At 36.8% G+C, this 26,034-nt stretch overlaps 1 protein-coding gene across 1 annotated transcript in view; it reads left to right on the top strand.

Annotated features, from left to right (window-relative positions):
• tcf3b (transcription factor 3b) overlaps window positions 1-22,994 on the top strand; it is a 31,094-nt gene extending 8,100 nt beyond the window's left edge. The window contains exons 4-21 of the mRNA XM_073843886.1: window positions 3,274-3,335; window positions 3,430-3,502; window positions 5,452-5,492; window positions 5,581-5,713; window positions 5,804-5,850; window positions 9,206-9,305; window positions 10,464-10,600; window positions 10,679-10,775; window positions 11,062-11,120; window positions 11,245-11,323; window positions 11,579-11,655; window positions 13,194-13,397; window positions 14,112-14,223; window positions 14,348-14,495; window positions 14,739-14,792; window positions 16,240-16,475; window positions 16,768-16,920; window positions 20,359-22,994. Of these exons, the coding sequence (XP_073699987.1) occupies window positions 3,274-3,335; window positions 3,430-3,502; window positions 5,452-5,492; window positions 5,581-5,713; window positions 5,804-5,850; window positions 9,206-9,305; window positions 10,464-10,600; window positions 10,679-10,775; window positions 11,062-11,120; window positions 11,245-11,323; window positions 11,579-11,655; window positions 13,194-13,397; window positions 14,112-14,223; window positions 14,348-14,495; window positions 14,739-14,792; window positions 16,240-16,475; window positions 16,768-16,913 (1,805 nt within the window). The 3' untranslated portion in view covers window positions 16,914-16,920; window positions 20,359-22,994. The remainder of the gene's footprint in view (window positions 1-3,273; window positions 3,336-3,429; window positions 3,503-5,451; window positions 5,493-5,580; window positions 5,714-5,803; window positions 5,851-9,205; window positions 9,306-10,463; window positions 10,601-10,678; window positions 10,776-11,061; window positions 11,121-11,244; window positions 11,324-11,578; window positions 11,656-13,193; window positions 13,398-14,111; window positions 14,224-14,347; window positions 14,496-14,738; window positions 14,793-16,239; window positions 16,476-16,767; window positions 16,921-20,358) is intronic.
• The last annotated feature ends 3,040 nt before the right edge of the window (window positions 22,995-26,034 follow it).

Genomic DNA, 26,034 nt, shown 5'->3' with positions numbered 1-26,034 from the left:
AAAACCTTGTTTTTTAACATTTTATTGGTGATTGAGCTTGACATTTGTGGCCCTGGACCACAAAACCATTCTTAAGTAGCACTGGTATTTTTGTAGCAATAACCAAAAATACATTGTACGGGTCAAAATGATCAATTTGTGTTTTATGCCAAAAATCATTAGGATATTAAGTGAAGATCATGTTCCATGAAGATATTTTGTACATTTCCTACCATAAATATATCAAAACTTAATTTTTGATTAGTAATATGCATTGCTGAGAACTTCATTTGAACAACTTTAAAGGCGATTTTCTCAATATTTAGGTTTTTTTTTTGGCACACTCGGAGTTCAAAATAATTGTATCTCGGCCAAATATTGTCCTAATTTCTTTTTTTCTTTTTTTTAATCTTAATACAAACAATTACCCTTATGATTGGCTTTGTGGTTCAGGGTCACATTTATTGAACCTAGAAAAAATTGTTAAAAGTATGTTAACAAAAGCTGCAATCTTGACTTCCTTGGATGGACTGGACTGCTCAGGAGTTAAACTTCTGACTGTCCTCTACTGTTCAAGCCGAATATCCCCAAAGTAAGGACATGTTTAGAAGTGCATCTGTTCCCTAAGACAAAAGTGCTCGGAAGGGTGCTAATTGCATTAAGCCATCTCCTCCCCCTCCTTGGGCATAGCCGTGGTGTTTGCTGGATTTTTTTTTTTTTTTTGCATGGGAGGACTTCACCAGGCGTCCTCTCGCTCACCTCCACAGCTGCCTGACACGTCACCCACTGAGGACAGCGTTAGGACAGGACAGAGCCCATTTCCCCCCCTGGTCACACCCCTAGATGCGAGCACATTTACACACACACACACACACACACACACACACACTTCTTCGCTTTTGATATCAGCTGCGATCCGAACTTAAATAATGGCATGCTGTGCAAGCTTGGAGGAGTGTATGAAGGAAATGATCTTTCCTCAATGCAGGAAATGGACTGAATGTCAGATTTGTCTTTGATGCTTCCAGAAAATAACTGGCCAATAATTCAAAATATGAATCAGACTTTATCCTCCTTGTACACTTCCAAAAGATTTTTTTTTTTTTTTTATAAAGAAGTCTCTTCTGTACACCAAGCCTGCATTTATTTAATTTAATTTCATTTAATTTATTGAAATTTTTGATGTGTTTGCTGTTTAAAATAACTGAATATATTTTAAAATGTAATCTATTCCTGTGATTTCGAAGCTGAATTTTTAGCATCATTACTCCAGTCACATGATCCTTTAGAAATCATTCTAATATTCTGATTTGATGCTCAAAAAACATTTATGTTAAAAACAGCTAAGTAGATTTTTTTTTTTTTCTGGTATCTTCAGAAGTTCAGAAGAACAGCATTTATCTGAAATAGAAGTCTTTTGTAACATATGTCTTTATCATCACTTCTGATCAATTGAAAGCATCCTTGCTAAATGAAAAGTATTAATTTCTGTAATTTCTTTCCCAAAAAACAATATAGTGTATAATGTTACAAAAGCTTTTTATTTCAGATAAACGCTGATCTTTGGATCTTCTTATTCATCAATGAATCCTGAAAAAATGTACTCAACTTTTTTAAATGTTAATGATAATATTAAATGTTATTTTCTGAGGTAATCGAGAACAAACTTTTGCACTGTAAGATTTTTAATGCTTTTTAAAGAAGTCTCTTCTGCTCACCAAGCCTGCTTTTATTTGATTCAAAGCACAGCAAAAATTGTAAAAGTGTGAAATATTTTTACCATTATAAAAAACAGTTTTCTATTTGAATATATTTTAAAATATAATTTATTTGATTTCAAAGCTGAATTTTTAGCATCGTTACGCCAGTAACATATGACCGTTCAGAAATTCTAATATTCTGATTTGCTGCTCAAAAAACATTTATTATTAATATTATGTTGTAATATTATTATGTTATCTGAAATGGAAATCTTTTGTAAGATTATAAATATCTTTATCATCACCTTTAATTAATTTAAAGCATAGTAGCTAAATTAAAAAATAATTTCTTTCCCAAAAAATGTTACAAAAGCTTTTTATTTGAGATAAATGCTCATCTTTGTATCTTTATATTCATCAAAGAATCCTGAAAAAAATGCACTCAACTGTTTTAAATGTGATGAATGAACAGCAAATCAGCATTTTACAATGATTTCAGAAAGATAATGTGACACTCAAGACAGTAATGTATGCTGAAAATGTAGCTTTGATCACTGGAATAAGTTACATTTTAAAATATATTCAAACAGAAAACCGTTATTGTAAATGCTTTTGCTGTATTTTGGCTCAAATAAATGCAGTCTTGGTGAACAGAAGAGAAAAAGCACCAGTTTAGTTTGCTAATACGGTAATTCATAAAAACGAATCCAATCGAAAACCATGTTAGACATCTTCTACAGTCCTCCTGCATCTAAATCTGTATCTCTGCCACTTCATTTTCCCCACATAAGATGATTCTGCCAGGGAGATTCTTTCACTCACTCAGTCAGTGCCCACTTCATTTCCCATGCTGCCTGCGTGGGCTCCATAGATCACGGCTGTCAGCGTGGATGTCGCTATTTGCTCTGCTTTGTTAGCTTCATCACTCATGCTCAGCCTTCAGTGGCCGCTCTGGCTGAGACCCCCTCTTCTCTCACACATTTTTAATTAGACCTCACAAAAAAAAAATCAAAAGGAGAATATGAATATTCATAAACCAACTGCATTAATATGCACAATTATGCAAATCAGCATGCAATTAAGCCATGTGTCTTTGGAGAGCTTTGCATTAAGGCATAAGACAGGAGGCAGAGGGGAATGCTTTATGAGGAATTTCTGCTCCAGTACACTCTGAAATGTTGCCGCAATGTTTTCCAATATTCTTTTTTCGACATGTAAAGCAACCTTTTAACACTTCGTATCCTCTGTCTTGTACTGAGACCTGTGTCGTCCCTGTGGGTCTCCGCTCCCAAATGTACAATGATGCTAATTTCGCAATTCTTTGATCAGCCTGTTTTTGTTCGGCTTGCCGTGATATTCCTCCCCCAACTTGTCTTAATGAGATCCAGTAACTGAATGAATGCTCCCTTTATGGTCAGTGATGTCGAGGCTTGCTGAATGACATGGATATTAGTGTGGTGTGATGGTTTTGGATGAGATCCAGAGCTGTCTGACAAGCACAAAACCAGCCACCAAACGTCCAATGGCCTTAATGCATGACAGGAGAATTAAAAAGGATCTTTGGGCTGACAGTTTGTGATCACTTGCTTTGTAGGTATGGAAGAACGCAGTAGTCCTTGGACTGCCGGAGAGCAGAACAGTCCTTCTTTTAACCAGGTACACGCAGACCCAATGCCTTGTTTGCCGTCTAAAAGTGTTGCTGGGACATCTTTTATAGGCTTGACCTGCTTCTGTCTTGGTTTTCTTGTAGAACTATGGAGAGGGCTCACACTACAACGAACATGATGGACTATCTTCGCCATTCCTTGGCACTGGAATTAGTGGTGAGTTTTACCAATGTTTGGTTGGTTGATCTCAAAGCCGCCAATGTAGAAAGTAGTTTGAACCTCGATCTTGGAGGGCTGGTGTTGAGTTAAGACCACAATTAGACACCTGCAATGGTGAATCAAGCTCTTACTAGGCATACTAGAAACGTCCCTGCAGATGTGTTGAGGCAAGTTGAAGCTAAACTCTGCAGGACACCAGCCCTCCAGGACCAAGTTTGGGCAATCCTGATATTGTGGCATTGACTTTCTCCAACAATTGTGACATTTGGACTTGTGTTGTCACGATACTAAAATTTTGACTACGGTACCTGACTAAAATATCTCAATGCTGCTACTGAACCGATACTACAACAAAAACATAAAACGACAATAAAGTAAATGAATAATAGATGATCCATGGTGAGTAACCACCAAACCTATAGAGATCTGTAACTTTGGTAAGTTATCTAAAAGGATAAAGCCAAATCTTATTTCATAACGTGGTAATTTTTTTTTAGCAATAACAATTTATATAATTATATAGTTGTTTTTATTATATCTTTGTTGTTAATAATAAGAACATAGATGCAAGTAACAAACTAAAGGACAAATATAATAAAACAAAGACAAAAATGAGTTTAATATAAAAAATGTATTCAGTTTTTTCAGAATTTTTCTGGATTCCGTTTTTTCAGTTTTTAATTTTTCTAGACTCCATTTTAATGAATATTAATCAAAAAGCAAATTTTAAGGCCCTATAAAACCGTTTTATTTTTCTCAAATATAGTTTTATTTTGATCAAATTCTGTGGATCTATTCATTTTCTGCATTCCATTTGAATAGTTTCATTAAATTTTAATAATCAAAAGCATGTCTAATTAATTTAGAAAGATTCATTAGATTTCCTAAAGCATTATTTTTATTTTTCAGAAATACGCTACTGTTTTGTATTTGCAGTTTTCTTGTACATTCTGCTACTTTTTTTCCCCTTCTAAATATTCCTTAATTGTTTTAATAATATTTTATTAGTAGTAGTAGTTGTAGTACTATCATTACATTACATTAATATTTCTGTCAAGTTAAACCAAACTTTAATTTTGATCGGTTGCTGCCTTTATGTTTCTGTTTGTGTATGATATAAGATTGTTTCATAAAAGTAACAGTAAAATGCTGATGACGTGACTCTCACAGAGTTCTAGAAATTAGGTTTATGTATTCATGTACTCGTATATTAAGGAGGCATAGGGAAAACAAAAGATTGCGCCGAATTTGCAGGATTCATAGTTAAACATGATATTCTGTGTTATACAGTAAATTCTGTTTTTGTGTCTGGATTCCGTGATTCCCTCCACGTTTTCTGCTACGCTTTAATCACAGGACCCTTAATAAACAGTGTTAATACGACTCTTATCAAAATGGATTCTTAAAGTACCGTACTAGTAAAATGTGAAATCATACTGTTTTTTTTAAACTGTTACTCCACCCCAAAATGAAAATGCTGTCATTATTCACTTACCCCTTTGTCGTTCCCAACCTGTAAAAGCTTTGTTCCTCTTCGGAACACAATTTAAGATATTTTGGATGAAAAACAAGAGCTTTGTGGCTGTCCCATTGACTCGCTATTTTTGTTTTCTTTGTGTACAAAAGATATTCTCGTAGCTTCGTAAAATTACGGTTGAACCACTGATGGCAGATGGACTATTTTGATGACATCTTTCATACCTTTCTGGGCCTTGACAGTGTTATTTACTTGGCAGTCAATGGGACAGTCACAAAGCTCCTGGTTTTCATCCAAACTGTCTTATATTGTATTGCGAAGAAGCTTGTGTTGTTATGTGGAGTAACCCTTTAAAGCAGGGTATCGTGATATCTTTTTAGTACCGGTACATCGTGCAACACTAGTTTTGACTTTATTTGGACTCATTTCACCTGAATTTGCTCACAATACCAACTATTTTTACTTCTAGGCAAGAACGAAAGAGGTCCGTACTCTTCCTTTGGGGGCCAGGTAAGTTGAATCAAGTCTTGCAACTCAAATCAAGCAACTCTTGACTCGCAAATCAGACTCAAATCCACCATCTTGTTGTTTCCTATAGCCTGGGTTCCTTCCCTCAGACATCGCCATGCCTTCTGCAGATGCCATGTCTCCATCCGGACTGAAGTCTGGCTCACAGTTTTACCAGTCGTACCCCAATAACCCCCGGAGACGCCCCTCAGATGCAAGCATGGGTAAATAACTCTCATTCACTAGACTTGCATCAGATCAGTCCGTATGGAAGGAAGGAAAGAGTACCACGTGTGCTTTGATCTCTTTCACAGATCCCCAACCCAAAAAGATCAGGAAGCCGCCAGGACTGCCATCTTCAGTGAGTGACCTTTCTGAAGTATTCTTACTTACCCATGTTTCCCATTAAAAGACTTTTATTACAACCTCAATTTAATTGTGAGGAACTACACAGATGTTAAGTAAGCAAAGTCCTGCCCTTTAGAAGATCATAATCACATAAACATGATGTAGTGGCCATTACAGGAACTTTTAGAATTGGCTTCAAGCATTCATAGCATCTGAAATGGTTTGACATTAGTCCAAAGGTTTAGCTCCAACACATCTGCAGGGAAGTTTTTAGTAATAAATTCTGCAGGAAGCTCTTGAAGTAGGATTGGACACCCCTAATAGACCTTATGTAGAGTAGAAATGTTTTTAACATGACGTGAATAAACAAGAACATGGTTGTGAGGGGTAGATGTGAAGAGTCATCAGATATTTTACCCTCGTGTCAGACAATTAAGCACAAAGTATATGCAAATTTTGTCATCAGAATAGTATGCGCACCACCCGAACTTTGCTCGCATTGACGAGCTTTTGAGCGAGGGTATATGAGAGCTCAGCTTTGGTTTAGAAAGACTGAAAAATGTTATCGGTCATAACGTAGTATACACTACCAGTCAGAAGTTTTTGAACAGTAAGATTTTTAAATGTTTTTTTTTTTTTTTTTTAAATAAGTCTGTTCTTTATTTGATCCAAAGTACAGCAAAAAGTCATTTTTTTTTTTTAAATATTTTTGATATTTAAATATATTTTACTTATTCCTGTGATCAAAGCTGAATTTTCAGCATCGTTACTCCAGTCTTCAGTGTCACATGATCCTTCAGAAATAATTCTAATATGCTGAATTGCTTTTCAAGAAACATTTATTATATTATATTATATTAAGTACTTTTTTGTCCCAGGATTCTTTGAGTAGAAAGATCCAAATATTAACATTTATCTAAAAATAAGAGCTTTTGTAACCTTATACACTTTACCATTCAAAATCAAACATAATATTAATAATAATAAATGTTTTTTGAGCATCAAATCAGAATATTAGAATGATTTCTGGAGGATCATGTGACTGCAGTAATGATGCTAAACATTCAGCTGTGAACTCACAGGAATAAATTACATTTTTAAATATATTCAAATAGAAAACAGTTATTTTTAATAGTAAAAATATTTAAACATTTTGCTGTACTTCGGATCAAATGAATGCAGGCTTGGTAAGCGGAAGAGACTTCTTTAAAAAAAAAACATTACCAGTCAAAAGTTTTTGAACAGTAAGATTTTTAGTGTGCTTTGGGCTTTATCGAAGAATTTAAGTGAACACCCTTTCTAAAACATTCCAGTTGACAAAATAAAAAGACAACTAACGTCCATAATGTTTCTGAACATTTGACCATTGCAAATCGGTGTTAAAAGAGTTCACCCAAAAATGAAAATTCTGTCATTAATTTCTCACCCTCGTTTCGTTCCAAACCTGTAAGAATTCTGTTCATCTTCAGAACACAATTTGAATATTTTTGCTGAGACATAAGAGCTTTCTGACCCTGCTTAGACAGAAAGGTAGTGAAGACACTGTTAGAACAGTCCATGTGACATTTCAACCGTAATGTTTTGAAGCTACAAGAATACTTTTTGTGCACAAAGAAAACAAAAACAACAGCTTCATTCAACTATGTATTGTCTTCCGTGTCAGTCTTTGACGATTTTTGTTTTCTTTGCATACAAAAGGTATTCTTTTAGCTTCATTTATTATGGTTGAACCACTGATGGAGTCACATGGAGTACTTTAACAGTGTCCTTACTACATTTCTAGACCTTTAACGTGATAGTACCGTTGCAGGGTCAAAAAGCTCTTGAATGTCATCAAAAATATCTTCAGATTAAATATTTCATAATCATCCGAAGATAAACGATGGTTTTACGGGTTTGGAACGACATGAGGGTGAGTAACTAATAACACAACTTTCATTTTTGGGTGAACTATCCCTTTAACTTGAACAAACATGCAAGTAGCCATACCCCATTTTTGAGTCCTGGGAAGAGTAACTGTTGTTTCTCAATCTAAATCCACATAAGCTCAACACTTTGCCCTCTAAACCCCCTCCCCAAACACGATCCTTCAGATTTGCCCATGCTAGCCCTTATCCTCCCCCTCTTCCAAAGTGACCCAGTTGTGAGTCCCCTTGCACCTCTCTCTCTCTCTCTCTCTCTCTCTCTCTCTCTCTCTCTCTCTCTCGCTTGTGCTTGTCTTAGCTCAGATTAATGGCTTCTGATGAGCTAGGGTTCTAGCTCCTGCTGAATCCCACTCTACGGCTCAGTATAACTTCCTCTTGTGCCGCCACAGCATTATAATACCCCTAATGATTGCGCCAATGCTCACCTGCTACGCTTAGCATGCTTTTCAGATATTTAAAAACACTTTTTTTTGAAGTTCAAATCCACCTTTGGCTAAACACTAAAGGATATTGATCCTTAACTTGTCTGGGCTCGCCTTGATCTTCTCGAGTGCATCAACAAATCATTGTGAGGATGTGTTTCCTGGTGAACTTCAGAGAAGAGGGCCATTCGCAGGTTTTTTTTTCTCCCCCCTCCCTCCCTCATTTGTTCTTTTTATGTGGTTTCTACATAATCGACCAGTCTATTTTGCTCCACTCCTACCACTTCTTCAGCAAGACCTCTCCCCCCACTGTTCTCACCCCTCCCCTCTTCAGCCCAGCTGCCTGTGGAGTTGGACGGGCTCCAGGAGTAGGCAGATGGCTCTGTAATTAGAAGTGCATCTCTCCATTCCCATCCCACTTCTCCCTGTTAAATCAAATTACAGGCAAAAGAGAAATATCGCTTTGCTGGATTTGTATTCTCCGCTGGCCCGAGACCCACCCGCCCGCCGGCGTCCCCCTCCCTCCCAAACACTAGCTCTTGTATGCGCACATACAGACAAACATACAAATCATACATGTTAAGACAGGAATACGCAGTATGGAGGTATGCCTAGCAGCTTCTGAATTCAGATTCAGGGTTTGAGATTTCATTATTACTATTATGAAATATCAAATATGTCATTACCCAGTGTGCTTAGCTTGATTTGGACTCACTCTCAGTGATGGTGCTCCCTGTAGCTGTCCTCCCTCTCCTTTTTTGGCTCATGGGAGTGCGAGAGGAAGCGCCGACTGTGCCATGAGATGGCCGTGGCGCATTTCCCAGCATGCTCTGTTCTCTGTCCCTGCCACTTTATCTGAGGGGGCACTATGGAAACACGCGTCCACGTCATTTGTACCGAAAACCACTATGCGCTTGCCAGCTTCATGGGCTGTGCATTCATGTGCAAGCGATTCGCTAGGGCTATTTTGCCTGTTACTATGAAAGTCATGTTTCTTTATGCACCTTGTTTGTAAACGCAGGTTTATGCTGCCACCTCTGGTGACGACTATATCCGCGACAGTGCTGCCTACCCAGGTTCCAAACCTGGCTCCGTTTACCCAGGATCTTTTTACATGCAAGGTGTGTACAAAATCGTCCAACCTTCCCAAGCTGTGGATGATAATGTGTATGTGCAGTTGAGGTCGAAAGTTTACATACACTTTGCAGAATCTGCAAAATGTTAATTATTTTACCAAAATAAGAGGGATCATACAAAATGCATTTTTTTTAGTACTGACCTGAATAAGATACACTTGATTCTTAATACTGTGTTATTACCTGAATGATCCACAGCTGTGAGTCCTGAATAAAAAATCCTTTAGGTCCACAAATTCTTTGGTTTTTCAGCATTTTTGTGTATTTGAACGCTTAGCAACAATGACTGTATGATTTTGAGATCCATCTTTTCACACTGAGGACAACTGAGGGACTCATATGCAACTATTACAGAAGGTTCAAATGCTTACTGATGCTTCAGAAGGAAACGCGTTGCATTAAGAGCTGGGGGTGAAAACTTTTGAACCAAATGTGCATTTTTCTTATTTTGCCTTTTTTTTTTTTTTTTTTTTTTAGTACTGCCCTTCAGAAGCTACAAAACATACATGTTTCCCAGATGATAAAATAAGTTACATTTACCCTGATCAAATTGAAAAAGTTTTCACCCCCAGCTCTTAATGCGTCGTGTTTCCTTCTGAAGCATCAGTGAGTGTTTGAACCTTCTGTAATAGTTGTATACGAGTCCCTCAGTTGTCCTCAGTGAGAAAAGATGGATCTCAAAACCATAAAGTCATTGTTGGAAAGGGTTCAAATACACACAAATGCTGGAAAACTACAGAATTGGTGGGACCTGAAGGATTTTTCTGAAGAAAAATCTGTTCAGGACAAACAAGGGACTATCACTAAACAAGAAAAACACAGCTCAGGTAACAACAGAGTATTAAGAACAAAGTGTATGTAAACTTTTGAACATCTATTATGTGAAATATCTTATTCAGGTCAGTACCAAATAAAAAAATAACATGCATTTTGTATGATCCCTCTTATTTTGCTAAAATAATTAACATTTTGCAAGGTGTATGTAAACTTTTGACCTCGACTGTAACTGTTTTAGTTACTAACAGATTAGTAACGACTAAGCAATTATCTTGTAGTTTTGTATGTTTGATTTGAAATACGTCCACTTAAGTTCTTGTGCTGCTGATTGTTATTGATCCATCCCCACTGCATTTGTGTTCGCAGAGGGCCTGCACTCCTCTTCGGACCCCTGGGCCCCTTCTGGATCCATAGGCCAGTCGGGATACTCGGCTATGCTGGGGAATTCGCCACACATCAATCAACCAGGCTCCTTCTCTGCGATAAACCCACAAGACAGAATGGTAGGTCTTCTGAACATTTTGAAGGTTGTGGAGAATGCCTTAAATTTTCAGCTTCAATAACTGTGTTTATCTTCACAGAACTACCCCTTGCATGGAGCGGACGTCAATGGTTTCCATTCAGGCTCCACAGCTTATAGCCACACATCCTCCATGAATGGATCAGACAGCATTTTGGGTAAATTACCTTCGTCGTTTTAATTTAATGTCCTCTAGCTTGTGAAATGAGCTCGTAATTGGGTTGCGATTGGATCTTGAGGTTGATTCTTCTTGTAAAATCAGTTCAGAATTTTTGGCCTTGGACTAGGCTGAACTCGAAGTGTAATTTAGAGGAAATGGCCTTCAATCTTTCATTGAGAGTTTGAATGGACATTTTTAGCAGATAGCAAATTATGGATCACTTGAATAGTCGTGACATTGAAGTAATGAATGAAGTTAATAAGTACTCCCCTTCTCTCCCACAGCAAGCAGAGGCACGGTCGCAAGCAGCTCAGGTGATGAGATCGGAAAAGCTCTTGCTTCGGTGAGTGAGCTTTCATTAATCACGGTGAAAGAGCATTTGGCCATGTGAAGTCAAAGATGGATTATTATTAGCCATACTGCAGAGCTTCACATTTAGTCATATTCCGTGTGTTTTTGATGGACAGATCTATCCTTCGGACCACAACAGCAACAACTTCTCCTCCACTCCTTCCACTCCTGTGGGCTCCCCTCAGGGCATTACAAGTAAGTCAGATAAACTGTCTTATTCCGTCAAAGCTCAGTCTGCTTCATTAGATCAGTTTGTGTTGAAAAGTACCAAGACAAAACCGTGTACGCAGAGGAAGAAGCCTGAAGAATCATAAATCATTCCCTTTAGATTGATGGGCTTTGTGTTAGGTCAAGGTGTGAATGAGAAGCTCTAGAGCGCCATCTGCTGGCATAGTGGCATAGCAGCATTCAGATGTTTCACACTCAGGCTATATATCATGTTCTCCTCAGCAGGTGCAGCACAGTGGTCGAGAGCTTCTGGCCAGACTGCTCTGTCTCCTAATTATGAGGGTGGACTACATGCACTGGTAGGTTTATAAAAAACATTTGCACAATATGAATACCGCTTTACTTTTTGAGTAGACAAATGTACAGACAGTAGCTGCATTTCCATTACCCTTAAAATGGCATGAATTCAAGTTTCACTAAGGCTGTGTTCACACTTGTCAGGTTTGGTTCAATTAAAACGAACTCTGGTGCGATTGCTCTTTTAGAACAGTTCATTTGAGTAAGTGTGAACGCTGCCATCTGAACCCTGGTGCGCACCAAACAAGCGGGCCGAGACCGCTAAAAAGATGGGTCTCAGTGTGCTTCCAAACGAACTCTGGTGTGGTTTGAATGAAATATGAACATAACATGGACCAAATACTCATAAACGAACCAAAAACAGGAAGTAATGACAATATGTGACGCTATGCGACATGATTTCACAAAGGGAACAAGCGGTGTATCGAAAACAAAATGAGCAGAGGGTAAATGTGGAGCAACGAGGAGGTAAAGTGCCTTTTTATGAGCTCTTTGTGAGTTTGCAGGTGGTGAAAATAAAATCATATGCACGCAACAATGAGCGCGCTTAGTCCAGCAGACAGAATTAGGTGTATCTGACTTAAAGTCGAACACACTTTTCCTTTTGTTTGAAATGTTTGGTAAGTTCCGTCACGAAATATACGTCATTCAACCCAACCAATCAGGTTTGATATCTTTAGGTCCGCTGTCAAAAATGGCAGTGTGAACACTAAGCAGACCAGGACCAAATGTATAATTTTCCTTTTTGGTCTGGACCAAATGAACCAAACGAACCGAACTACAAGTGTGAACACACCCTTAATGCTGCTTTTATTTCAGTTCTAATTTTCATTTAAGCTCAAGTTTTTCATCTACTATTGATATTTTATTTCAGAAATATTTTAACTAAATTACATTTTAACTAAACTATGACAATAATAGTTTGATTTTTATGTAATAATGCTGATGTATAACCACATTTAGCAGTGACATTTAAAAAAAAAAAGCTCTACTTAAACACATTAAATAAATATTAGTTTTAATATTATAATCTTTGTTTAAAACATTGACTTGTTCTTGGTCTCATTTTGCACAAATTATCTGTGCCTTTTATTCTGTAGAGGAAAAGAAATTCAATTACTCACCCTCATGTCGTTCCAAACCTGTAAGACCTTTGTTCATCTTCAGAACCCAAATTGAAGATATTTTTGACCTTCTGACTTTCTGACCCTGCATAGACAGTAACACAACTCACTTTTGAGGCTTAGAAAGGTAGTAAGGACATTGTTAAAATAGTCCATGTGACATTAGTGGTTCAACCTTAATTTTTTGAAGCTATGAGAATACTTTTTGTGTGCGAAGAAAACAAAAATAATGACTTGATTCAACAATTTCTTCTCTTCCATACAAGTCTTCGGCACATGTTCACGAGAGTAAGTTGAAGGTTGAACCACTGATGCGACAGACTACTTTAGCGATGTCCTTACTACCTTTCTGGGCCTTTATTAAAAATATACCATTTCATGGATTTTTTAAGGTAAATGTCAATCATTTTTTACAGCAGAACAAAATGGAAGACCGGCTGGAGGAGGCCATTCATGTCCTGCGAAGTCACGCGGTGGGTCAGCCCCCGGGAATTCCTGGAGCCCATCCTGACATGCACGGCCTACTGGGTGCCGTCTCCACATCCGGTGCAACTATGGGGGGTCTCCCTCAGACCTACTCCAACCCAGGACTACCCCTGAGCAACAGACACCCTGCCATGGTTAGTATGGCCACTTAATAGTGTAATCCGAACAGATCCAAGCTTACCATAGTTCACCAAAAATGAAAATTTTGTCATTAATTACGCACCCTCATGTCATTCCAAACTCGTAAGATCTTCGTTTAGCTTCACAATGCAAATTAAGATATTTTTGATGAATTCCAAGAGCTTTCTGACCCTGCATAGACAGCAACACAACTGACACGTTCAAGACCCAGAAAAGTAGTAAAGACGGCATTAAAATAGTCCATGTGATATCAGTGTTCCAACCTTAATTTTATGACTTTTATTGCGCACAAAGTGTTTTCGTAGTTTTATGAAATTCCAGTTGAACCACGGATCTCCCGTGGACTATTTTAACGTTGTCCTTACTACCTTTCTGGGCCTTGAACGTGGTAGTTGTGTTGCTGTCTATGCAGGGTCAGAACTCTCGGATTTCATCTCAAATATCTTAATTTGTGTTCTGAAGATGAATGAATGTCTTACGGATTTGGAACGACATGAGGGTGAATAATTCTGACAAAATTATCATTTTTGGCTAAACTATTTCTTCAACTACTATAGCCAACTACAGTTTCAAACTAGCTTCACAAACACTGATAACAGGCCTCTAGTTTAGAGCTGTATGTGGTATAATCTAACACAAAACAATAAAAATGCACCAGTGGGTATTGATATGTGCTAATTACTCTCCCTTGTTGCACTTGTCTGCAGGCTGGAAGCCATCATGACGACCATGCCTGCCTTCCTCCCAGCAGCACCCTGTTACAGTCCGCTCATGCTTCAGGCACCCCACAGCCTGGAGGAGCACCAGAGGGTTTTAACAGTGAGCAGCAGTTTCAATTTCTCTTTTTGAACCAAGCGAACATGTAAACAACAGATGCAAACGTTGAGCGTTGCGTGCGAGTTTCAGCGGGATGCGTTTAACGATTTCCTGTCTCTGGCTTCAGGTTTGCCCGGAGGCTTGGCCCACGCCACACATTCGTCAAACAAGTCCGACATTAAGAGGGAAGACAAGGAAGAAGATGAGAACTCCTCTGTGGCTGACAAGTCTGATGAAGAGAAGAAGGAAAGCAAACCGTCTCGCACCAGAACAAGGTACAAGATTGTTTTTTTTAGCATTTTCCATAAATAACAGCTGAATGATTTTTAAACCGTAAATGTTCATCCACATGACGGTTTGACGTCTGTAAATTTATTTATAAGTTTCTGTTTGTTCAAATGTTTCTTCACATCAGGCAAAGCCTGATTTCAAAGTGTTTGGGCTTCCCCAACACCCAAAATATCATGTTTTATAGTGTTCTCCTTCCCCCCTTTCCCAAACTCTCACATTGTTTTCAGAAAGGAGGTGTTTACCCAGCAAGTCCTTTCAGGTTTATCAGACCAGGGAGAAGAGTAAGTCTATCTCCCACCAAAGAGTGCATGTTTGTGAAAGACTCCGGATACTCACTTGATCGCTTTAAATTGTTAAATGTCTGTGTTATTGTGCACAAAATGAATTTAAAGCCATTGAAACACTATGATGATTTTGACACAGGTGGGACTCTCTGCTATACAGGATGTTTTCAAAAGAGTAAACTAGAATCGTCTGTTTTTCAATGCGCAATATGCTGCAAAATCAGCATATAAAGCTCTTTTTGTATATAAATATATATGTATTTATTTTATTTTATTTTTTTAATTCAACATTCATCTCCCAATCTAAAATGAGTTACTGATGTTTCTATACTACAAGTAAAAGGTTTGGACACATTCTCATTCTTTATCATAAAATGATGAATGAAGTCAGCAAAACTATCAAATAACACAAACACTACCAGTCAAAAGTTTTTGAACGGTAAGATTTGTCGTTGTTTTTTCTCTTCTGCTCACCAAGCCTCTATTTATTTGATCCAAAATAGAGCAAAAGCAGTATTATTGTAAAATATTTTACTATTTAAAGGAACTGTTTTCGATTTAAATATATATTAAAATGTAATTTATTTCTGCGATCACAGCTACATTTTCAGCATCATTACTCCAGTTTTCAGTGTCACATTAACTTTCAGAAATCATTTTAATATGCTGGTTTGCTGTTCAAGGAACAATTCAATACTTTTTTTTCTGGATTCTTTGAATAGAAAGATCCAAAAATCACATTTAATTAATTTTATTAATACATTTAATTTAGCCAGGATGCTTAAAATTGATCAAAAAATGATAAGACATTTATAATGTTACAAAAAATTCTATTTCAGATAAATGCTGTTCTTCTGAACTTTCTATTCATCAAGGAAACTTGAAAAAAAATTACTGAGCTGTTTTCAACAATGTTTTTTGAGCAAATCAGGATATTAGAATGATTTCTAAAGGATCATGTGACACTGAAGACTGGAGTAATGATGCTAAAAATTCAGCTTTGAAATCACAGGAATAAATTACATTTTATATTCAAAAAGAAAACGGTTGTTTTAAATGGTAAAAATATTTCAATTTTACTGTTTTTGCTGTACTTTGAATCAAATAAATGCAGGCTTGGTGAGCAGAAGAGACTTTTTTTTAACATTAAAAATCTTACTGTAAATAATAAATAAATTAAATTTGTCAGGTGTGTCGACACTTTAACTAGTACTGTATTTGAGAGTTATAGTACGTAATAAAGTACACAACTTTCTCCTAATATACTTAAGCAGGCACCTGGACCACAAAGCTTACATTTTACTATTTTAAATACAATTAATTAAAAAAAAAAATCAATATTTAATTTTTTTTTTATTTTTTATTTAAATAAAATATATTTTTTTCACTGTACAGTTAAAAAAAATGGAAGTTAAATGTTGTATATATTTTTGTCTCTTCACAGTCTAGACAATGAAGATGATGAGGATTTGCCGGCGGAGGTAAAGATCGAGCGGGAGAAAGAGCGGCGAGTGGCCAACAACGCACGAGAGCGACTTCGCGTACGTGACATCAACGAGGCCTTCAAAGAGCTGGGCCGCATGTGCCAGCTGCACCTGAGCAACGACAAACCCCAGACCAAACTGCTCATCCTGCACCAGGCCGTCAACGTGATACTAAACCTGGAGCAACAAGTCCGCGGTAAGCATTTTCATCCTTAAAACTGACATAAAACAGCATTAACTTGTATCATTTTCAGACATTATCTGAGTAATACTGAATTTTGAAATAATAATAATAATAATAATTAAATAATGTAAGTCGGGACTTACTGAAATATATTACCAGAAATTTTATTATTTTAAAAGGAATTACGTTTAGAAAGCGGCTTATTTTATCAAATAAATGCTTTATTTTTCTGAAATTTAGTATCGGATTTTCCTTTAAGTGAATGAATCAGTAATTTTGTATTTTTGCTTTCATTCTCATCCAGAACGCAACCTAAACCCAAAAGCGGCATGTCTGAAGCGACGTGAAGAGGAGAAAGTGTCCGGGGTGGTTGGAGACACTCAGATGCAACTGTCCGGATCGCATCCAGGACTGGGAGGAGATGGACGCAACTCTGTCAGTCACATGTGATCATGTGGTACGTTAATGTTAATTTAACCATTGCCTCACTTTGTGTAACCCAGGTTATGCAAGCACTTTTTAGTCACTAGTTTTTTTTTTTTTTTTTTCTAACATTAATAGAGTTAATAGTAGGGGTGAGCGATATACTGGTAGGCATGATTAACCGGTAGAAATTTGTCAACCGCTACAGTTTTTGTACTATCTATGTGCTTCAAGGTCACAATGTATCATTTGCATGTGTTTTTAAGCATTTAAATTTAAGAACAAGTCACTTTTTAAGCCTTTGAAATGCAATCAGCGGCGAAAGACAACTCATTTGGCTACATGTGAAGACGGTGCTCATAAAGCGTGGAGTATTGAAGTTGTTTTTGCCACTTTATATATAGCCCTTGAACGGTTAAATACTCACACTTGTATGTGTCAAAATGCCCATCTTTGCAAGTGAAAGCAAACACCTGAGAAAGAAAACGTGTAACATTATATTGCATCCGGGTAGGTCTTAGAGTGACAGCAGTCTAATATTCCTTCTGTCTGTCATTCATGTTAATCAAACAACAAAAGAGAAAATTTCTCACTACTTTTGACTAAATCAGTTTTGTAAATTTGATGAGAAGAAATATGTATTTAATGTACACAGTGAAGAATATGCCGTGTTTGTATACATTTGATGACTTTATACAATGTTTGCAGCATTTCTTATTTATTTGTTATACTATAGGTTTTTTTTTGGTCCTGTTGCTTGTAATTAGTTTCTTCTTTAATCACTGACTTTTCTTTTTTTTAACTTAAGTTTTTTTTTTTTTTTTTTTTTTTAAATGTTCAAAACTTTCAGTTTACTTTTGTCATTTATTTTGACAAAATGGTATAGAATTCAATATCTGCCATTTATCAGTCATAACTTAAATCAGTGTTATTTTAGTAGTATTTATGGTATTTAATATTTTAAATTAGCTTTTTCTTTGTATTTTCAGTTCTATTTTTAGCTTCATTTTAGTAATTGTGTTATGCGCTTTTGTCATTTTGGTAGTTTTGTTATACTTCTATGTAGCTTCAATTCATTTGAATTTATCTAATAATTATATTTTATTTTGGTAACATTTAACATTGGTCAACTCTATTAGCATTAGACTTACTAATTTTTAGTTAAAGGAGTAGTTCACTTTTAGAACAAAAATTTACAGATAATGTACTCACCCCCTTGTCATCCAAGATGTTCATGTCTTTCTTTCTTCAGTCTTAAAGAAATGATGTTTTTTGAGGAAAACATTTCAGGATTTCTCTCCATATAATGGACTTCCGTGGTGCCCCAGAGTTTGAACTTCCAAAATGCAGTTTAAATGCAGCTTCATAGGGCTCTAAATGATCCCAGCCGATGAATAAGAAGGGTCTCTACACAAAGTACAAGCAGAGCTAGACAAGACAAGCATTTGAGGTTAAAAAGTATATAAATTGTTTTTAATTTTTTTTTTTAAAGAAATCATCGTTTTGCTAGGTAAGATCCTTTTTTCCTTGGCTGTGATTGATTAGAGCCTTTTGAAGCTGCATTTTGGAAGTTCAAACTCGGGGGCACCATAGACTGTGTACTCCAGTTCAAAAAGATAGGGTAGGGCTAAAAACTCCGTCTCATTTCCTCCTCCAGTTTCAAAATCATCCTACATCATTGTTTTACCTTTTTTTTTTTTTTTTGTACTTTTGCCTCCGTCACTCCTGATCTTTCCAATGAGACTACGTAATGCTTGAGGTCAAGCTAGTGCAAGATGAGCATTTGTGGTTAAAAAGTATATAAATTGTATTTTATTTTTAGAAAATGGTCAATCTTTTTACTAGATAAGACTCTTATTTTAATAAGGATCGTGTAGAGTCCTTTTGAAGCTGCATTGAAACTGCAATTTGGACCTTCAACTGATCCATATTGAAGTCCACTATATGGAAAAAATCTAGAATGTTTTCCTCAAAAAACCTGATTTCTTGGTGACTGAAGAAAGAAAGACATGAACATCTTTCATGACATTGGGAAGAGTAAATTATCTGAATGGTTCTCAAATGGTTCAGGTCATACTTAGAAGGGAGAGGTTATTACGTAAGTATAGGAGAGCATAAGTCTAAGTGGACGTCCATGACATGCGGAGTCCCACAAGGCTCAATTCTAGCGCCGCTGTTGTTCAGCCTGTATATGCTCCCACTAAGTCAAATAATGAGAAAGAACCAAATAGCATATCACAGCTATGCAGATGATACCCAGATTTACCTAGCCTTATCGCCAAATGACTACAGCCCCATTGACTCCCTCTGCCAATGCATTGATGAAATTAACAGTTGGATGTGCCAAAACTTTTTACAGTTAAACAAGGAGAAAACAGAAGTCATTGGATTTGGAAACAAAGATGAAGTCCATAAGGTAAATGCGTACCTTGACGCTAGGGGTCAAAAAACAAAAAATCAAGTCAAGAATCTGGGTGTGATTCTGGAGTCAGACCTCAGTTTCAGTAGCCATGTCAAAGCAGTAACTAAATCAGCATACTATCATCTCAAAAACATTGCAAGAATTAGATGTTTTGTTTCCCGTCAAGATTTGGAGAAACTTGTTCATGCCTTTATCAGCAGCAGGGTGGACTATTGTAATTGTCTCCTCACCGGCCTTCGCAAGAAGACCATTAGACAGCTGCAGCTCATACAGAACGCTGCTGCCAGGATTCTGACTAGAACCAAAAAATCAGAGCATATTACACCAGTCCTCAGGTCCTTACACTGGCTTCCAGTTATGTTTAGGATAGATTTTAAAGTACTTTTACTTGTTTATAAAGCACTCAATGACCTAGGACCTACATACATTGCAGATATGCTAACTGAATATAAACCTAACAGACAACTCAGATCACTAGGATCGAGTCAGTTAGTAATATCAAGGGTTCACACAAAACAAGGGGAATCCGCTTTTAGCTATTATGCCGCCCGCAGTTGGAATCAGCTTCCAGAAGAGATCAGATGTGCTAATACATTAGCCACAATTAAATGCAGACTCAACTCATCTGTTCAGTTGTGCATTTATTAAATGAGCACTGTGCTATGTCCGAACAGATTGCATTATTTTATGTATAATCATTTTACTGTATTAATTTGAAATCTTCTTTTTTAAAATCATCTTAAATGTTCTTAATTTTGTTTTTAATGTTGTGATTATTATTTAAAATTTTTATGATTTTTATGCTATTGTGTTTTTAATTCCTTTTTATGTACAGCACTTTGAATTACCATTGTGTATGAAATGTGCTATATAAATAAACTTGCCTTGCCTTGAATTTCTGGATTTGAACTAATCCTTTAAGCTGACATAAACCACGAACAGTTACTGTAACGTGTTAGTTTTATTTTAAAGTAACTTTATTACAATTACTAATTTAGTTTACAATAACAAGAGATTGAAGTCTCTGATTGACATGTTTTCTATCTTTAGATCCAGTGATATTTCTTGGGGCTCCTGGAAGAAGTGACCTTGAATCTCTTCCACCGTTCTCATCCTCTCCGTGTGCATAAAATGACTCGGAAAGCATATCATCCACGAAATCAGAGATGCACCCTCCAAACCTTTTTTCGGACACACGAACCGACCCGCCAAAACTGACCCAGCAGATTTTGTCCGTGATCACTCCAGACCGCAATTACCAGCACAAATGTGAAGAACTCTTTCTCAAGTCGTTTTGTATTCTTCAGCTTCCTTACAACAATGGATCATAAGGAAAAAGACCCATTCTGACCACAACTGATGATTTTTTTGTTTGTTTTTGTTTTCATTTTTCCACTGCGGAAAGAGAGTTCTGATCGAGAGACGAGACAGACGTCAATTTAATCATGGATTTGTGCCTAATTGTTACGTTTTATATAAGACGCAAACTGCTTACTTGTGTGGAACAAAACAAACAAGTTTGGGAGTTGCTTGTATATGAGCAAAAAAATTTTCTTTTTATTTTTAAACGTGGTTTGTCATTCCCTACTGAAAGGTACAGTCTTACGTGCGTTGTGTAACCAAACCCCATGAGAATGGGGCGAACCTGTGGTGCTTTTTGAGGACGGCGTATCCCAGCATGCCTCTGCTTTATAGGCCAGGGCTCTTTTGGAACGGGAGGAAGAAAAAAAAAAAAAAGCACACGGGGCCATCGCAGCTCTCCAGACTGTTTCATATTTTTGGAAACATCACGTATCATCAGCTCTCACGATGCCATTGACTAGTTCAGCCAATCGGAAGAAAGAATAAAGAAGCGTAAGCTTCTGCTACTATGACAAAAGCGATTGGATTCCATTGTGTTCCCAAGCAGAAAATTGCCAAGTTGACCTTTTCACTTCTTTCCTTTCATTTTTTTCGCCAGGATACGTTCAATCATCACTTGCTCGACTCATCGTTGCCAAAAGTCTGAAAGCGTACACATGTCCACCTCACACATATGTAACGGATATTATTTCGATTTGAGAAAAAAAAAATGTAAGAATATATATAAATATATATATTTTTGTTAGTCTATACATTGTAGATTTCTAAATAACAAAAACATATTAGTTTGAAGTGTAGAGTCTATAGCGCAAGTGAACGCTCAGAGACGCGCCCACGATCCCTGCGTATATTTTCACAAGGTTTGGGCGAGGCGACCCATCGATAATTTTATCCCAGACGCAGAGTTGATAGTGATGTTTGAGGGCGCATCGAGGTTTAGAAAACCTTGCGATGGTTTCCTGATTTCAGGGAACTGTACGTCACTAGAAGTGTTCTTAGGCAATGGTGAACGTTCACCATCATTTCAGTCTCGCCAATGCACATAATGCAACTGTTTGAATGTAATATTCAAATGTAAACACTCTCACGTCTCCATCAGACTGGCTTACTGTGAGTTTAGTTACTTCATATTGTCATTTCAAGGTGTACGTCCCATTTTTCGTCATGTGCGTGAGATGTTCCCCTTTGGTTTGAATTATGTATGTAGGAAAAAAAAAATGGTGTTATAACCTGTGTAATTGTCACTATGTCCACAATGGATCTGATTTCTGAGTAATAACATTTCACCGTAAGGGGGATACTGAACTTAGGTTGTCCTAAAGTATAACGGAAACATAATATCAATTCTTGATAAAGATAAAAAAAAGTTGTTGAACATTTATATATCGTGGCCTTCTTATTCTCAAGACTGTCATTTTTGAGAGTGATGCCTTGTCAGTGCCTAAACTTACTTTCGTTGTAAACTTGACCATTTGTTTTTTATTTCAAAATGCAAAAATGTCTCCTTCATCTTGGTTTCGTTTGGTTTTTTCTTTCTGGAAGCATCTGTGTAGTATTTAATCTGCAATTTAGAAACATCGTAGTCTTTCATCCTCATTATTATGCTGTGTGTGTGCACCTTTTGGCAATTTTAGGATTCCCTGTCATCTTTGGCTCGATTAGGTTGGAATTTGTTTTTTGCTTTCAAGACGCTAGTGTTTTGTGATCTGTGAAGCACACGAGAAAACTGAAGGATCTTTTTTCGATTCGTCACTAGACTGTTATGAGTAGATCTCAATATATCCAGCTGATACCATCTCAAATGTGTTCATTTTGGGGGGAAAAAAAATCCATAAAATATGAGTGCTGGACTTTTGCCTCCTGCCTATCGCTGTAGATGCTGAAGGAGGGTTGTCGTGTCATCAAAGATTCTCCTGACTGAAATCACTTTCTTTTTATCCCTAAAGCATCTTCTGTCCATCTTGAATGTCCAACTAAGAGAACATTTTGAATGAATCATCGTGTGCCGAAGTATGATTTCCATCGGAATTAAGAAGTGTGTGAATTTTACAGAACCTGGTGTCTTGCAGTTGCAGTAGGGACATGAACAATACTGCTGTTGTGTCTTCAGAGTGCCTCCGGTTTTTGTCATTATTATTATTTTTTTGTCTTTGTTTTTATAAATATATATATAAAGTAGGTATTGAGAACTGTCCTGTATATAACAGTAATGTAGCAATAAATGTGCCATTTTTAATAACAGAATTATACATTTTTTTCAATGTCTTGCTTTGGATCTTGTATACCTTCAAATGAGTTAAATAAAAGAAAGCATTGTAATAAAAGTATTACCGTTGCGTGTCTTTTCCGAGAAAAAAGAAATGACGATTGCTATTTTAGCGTCCACACACCAACTGACGATAGCCTTAGGGCTGGGAATCGACTTTAAAAAGAATCGATTCCGAGGCATTGGGAATCGAGAGTCGATTTGGAATCGATCCCATTAAGGGGAATCGACTCCTCAGAGCCGTTTTCAGTTCAGCAATAATAAATCATGACGTGATCGAGGGTCTTGATCACTGATCTATAATAGATTATATAGATCAGTGGTCTTGATATTATTTACATTTTAAATCATGTTTTTAACCGTTCTATTAGCAAATGAAAGAAAACGCAGAGAGCGCATCTGATTGACAGCTACGCCACGAGCTCTTATATCAGTGTTGTTGTTAAAGTTCAGTTTATTTTGTTTCAGTGAATAGTTTGCTAATTTTGTCATTTTAGACATGTCATGTCTTGTTTTATTCATGCAATAAATGCATACCCACTGCTGAGCTGTGGGTTATGACTAATTTCATGGGCAATGCAGACACAAATTTAAAATCAGTCAGAGCTACAAAAAAATCGTATTTTTTTTTTAACAAATGAAGCTTAATATTGTGAGAAGACAACTTTCTACGACCTTTACATCCTGCATTCATCGTAAAATTAGCTTCCTCCGATCTTAAAAACAAGAATCGGAAAAGAATCGGAAGAAACAGTGAGGAATCGATTCTGGAATCGAATCCAATCGATTCCAGAACCAGGAATCCGAATCGATTCCAAAAATTTCGGAATGAACAGCCCTAGATAGCCTACTCTTTGTTAAAAGCAGGCCGGTGCGGTTACGTCATCTCCCGCCTAAAATGTTCGCGCTCGTGTGTTAAGGGATTCTGATTGGCTGTCAATGTTTTTATCGTTCATCAGCTGTATTTACCTCAGCGTCGTTATCATCATAAAAAACTGACTGTTTATAAATTTAAGAGTTACAGCCGTTATAGTATCTAAAAGAGACAAAAAACTGAATATCTTTTAAACATTTGATGCCACATACCTCACAAACTGCTTACTTTTGTTAAAAGCCGCGGTCGTCATCTCCTGCTTAAAAAGTTCGCGCTCTGGTGTGAGGGGCTTCTGATTGGCTGTCAATGTTTTTGTCGTTCATCGAGTGATTCCACCTGTATTTACCTCAGCGGCGTTATAGTCACATAAAACTGATTGTTTATAAATGTATAAGTTATAGCCGTTATAGTATCTAAAAGAGACAAAAAACTATGAATATCTTACAAAGTTTTGATGCCACATACCTCACAAACTGCTTATTTGTTCCAGAGACTGCTTCCTACTTCCTCAGAAGAACTTCCTCAGGTAAGTTATCAAATTCCCCTTACGAAAAATAACCATGGTTTTACTACAAATACTACACCTAAAAACCATGGTAACTACAAATTAGCCATGGTTTTGCTACACTAAGCCATGGTTTTACCATATTTGTAGTAAAATATTTGTACCATATTTGTAGTCCCAATTGTAAGTCGCTTTGGATAAAAGCGTCTGCTAAATGAATAAATGTAAATGTAAAACTGGTTATATAAATGGTAGTCAATACACCAAAAACCATGACCACTTAAATTTTACTGTAATAAAACCATTTCTTCTTCGTAAGGTTTGTCTCTAGACGGACTGATAAAAAAATTTACACATTACCTTCAAATAGTGCTATCCATTTAGACTGGAAGTTACTATTTTAACCAGATTTTGCTATTTTTGGTCTCTTTTTTATTGAAAATTTTATCAAATACAAACAAAATACCAACAACAGTTTGCTTTAAAACAGTAGGGCCCGGGTACATACACATACACACACACACACACACACACACACACACACACACACACACACACACACACACACACACACACACACACGCCAATTAATTACACATCACCAGCCAGCCTTTTATGCCACTTTCAACACAAACCCTTATTTTAAAATGTTGACTCAAATGTTTTATTCACACTCTACAAATCTTTTATGCAACAGTGTCCTCAATTCCAGAATTTTCTATCAGGCTAATAACGGGCAGCCCGGGGTCCTTAAACAGCCATTTGAACTTGTTTACTTTCTGAAGAAAGAAGAAAGTCATACAAGATGCAAAAAATAATAAAGCGCATCGGACCCAAATATGTCTCCATTGCCAGAGCGTGGTAAGTTAAGTTCATGCTTGATTTAATAAACGGTTAAATACGATGTTAACTTAAGTCAAGCAGCTCGTTTGACTTTTAGTATGTGTTTCTACTGTTGCATTTCTAGAATAGCATAGTAATAATTATTAATTAGTAAAAGTAGATTTTTGACATACTTTTGTTTCTTATGCAATTCAGGGTTCCCACGCTGGTCGGATGGGGGACAGTTGGTGGCCTGGCTGTTGTCTATTTTACAGACTGGCGGGTGATTCTGGATTATGTTCCCTACATTAGAGGAAAATTCAAGAAGGATGACTAGTTGTCTAACTCTGTACGGATCTGTGGAAAGCGATTGCTGTGCATTTTACAGGGAACAAATAGCTGATGCTTTGACTATGTTAGCCACTAGGCGGCGCTGGTGATGCGACATTCAGCCATAACGACCGAAGAGGATTATCTGTCACTTTAAGACTTAATTTTATGTACTGATTGTTAAGTGATATTTCATATTGTCCTAATGGGTGTTAAATGGTGAGTCTACATAAAAGCATGTCTTGCTAAAAAGTTACAGGGAGCTGGAAATGGTTTTGCTTTATGCACATTGAGCATAAAAGATGTATCTACCTAAAAGTGTTATATTGTGTTACTTTCGTGAATAAATAGTAACGTATCTATGTGTATGTGTCGTAACATTTTATTTATTTATTTAGGATAGTGAATTATGCTAAATGTATGTAAGCCCGATTCCACGACTAAATAAAAATTTAACAAGGTAATTGCGACTTTTTATCTCACAATTCAGACTTTATAACATGCAATTGCGAGTTATTAGGTCAGAATTGTATGGTATAAACTCGCAATTCTGAGAACCTATCAGTA

This window comes from Garra rufa, chromosome 7 (genome assembly GCF_049309525.1).
Source record: "Garra rufa chromosome 7, GarRuf1.0, whole genome shotgun sequence".
In the NCBI taxonomy this organism is placed as follows: domain Eukaryota; kingdom Metazoa; phylum Chordata; class Actinopteri; order Cypriniformes; family Cyprinidae; genus Garra; species Garra rufa.
This window is presented reverse-complemented; position numbering and strand designations above follow the sequence as displayed.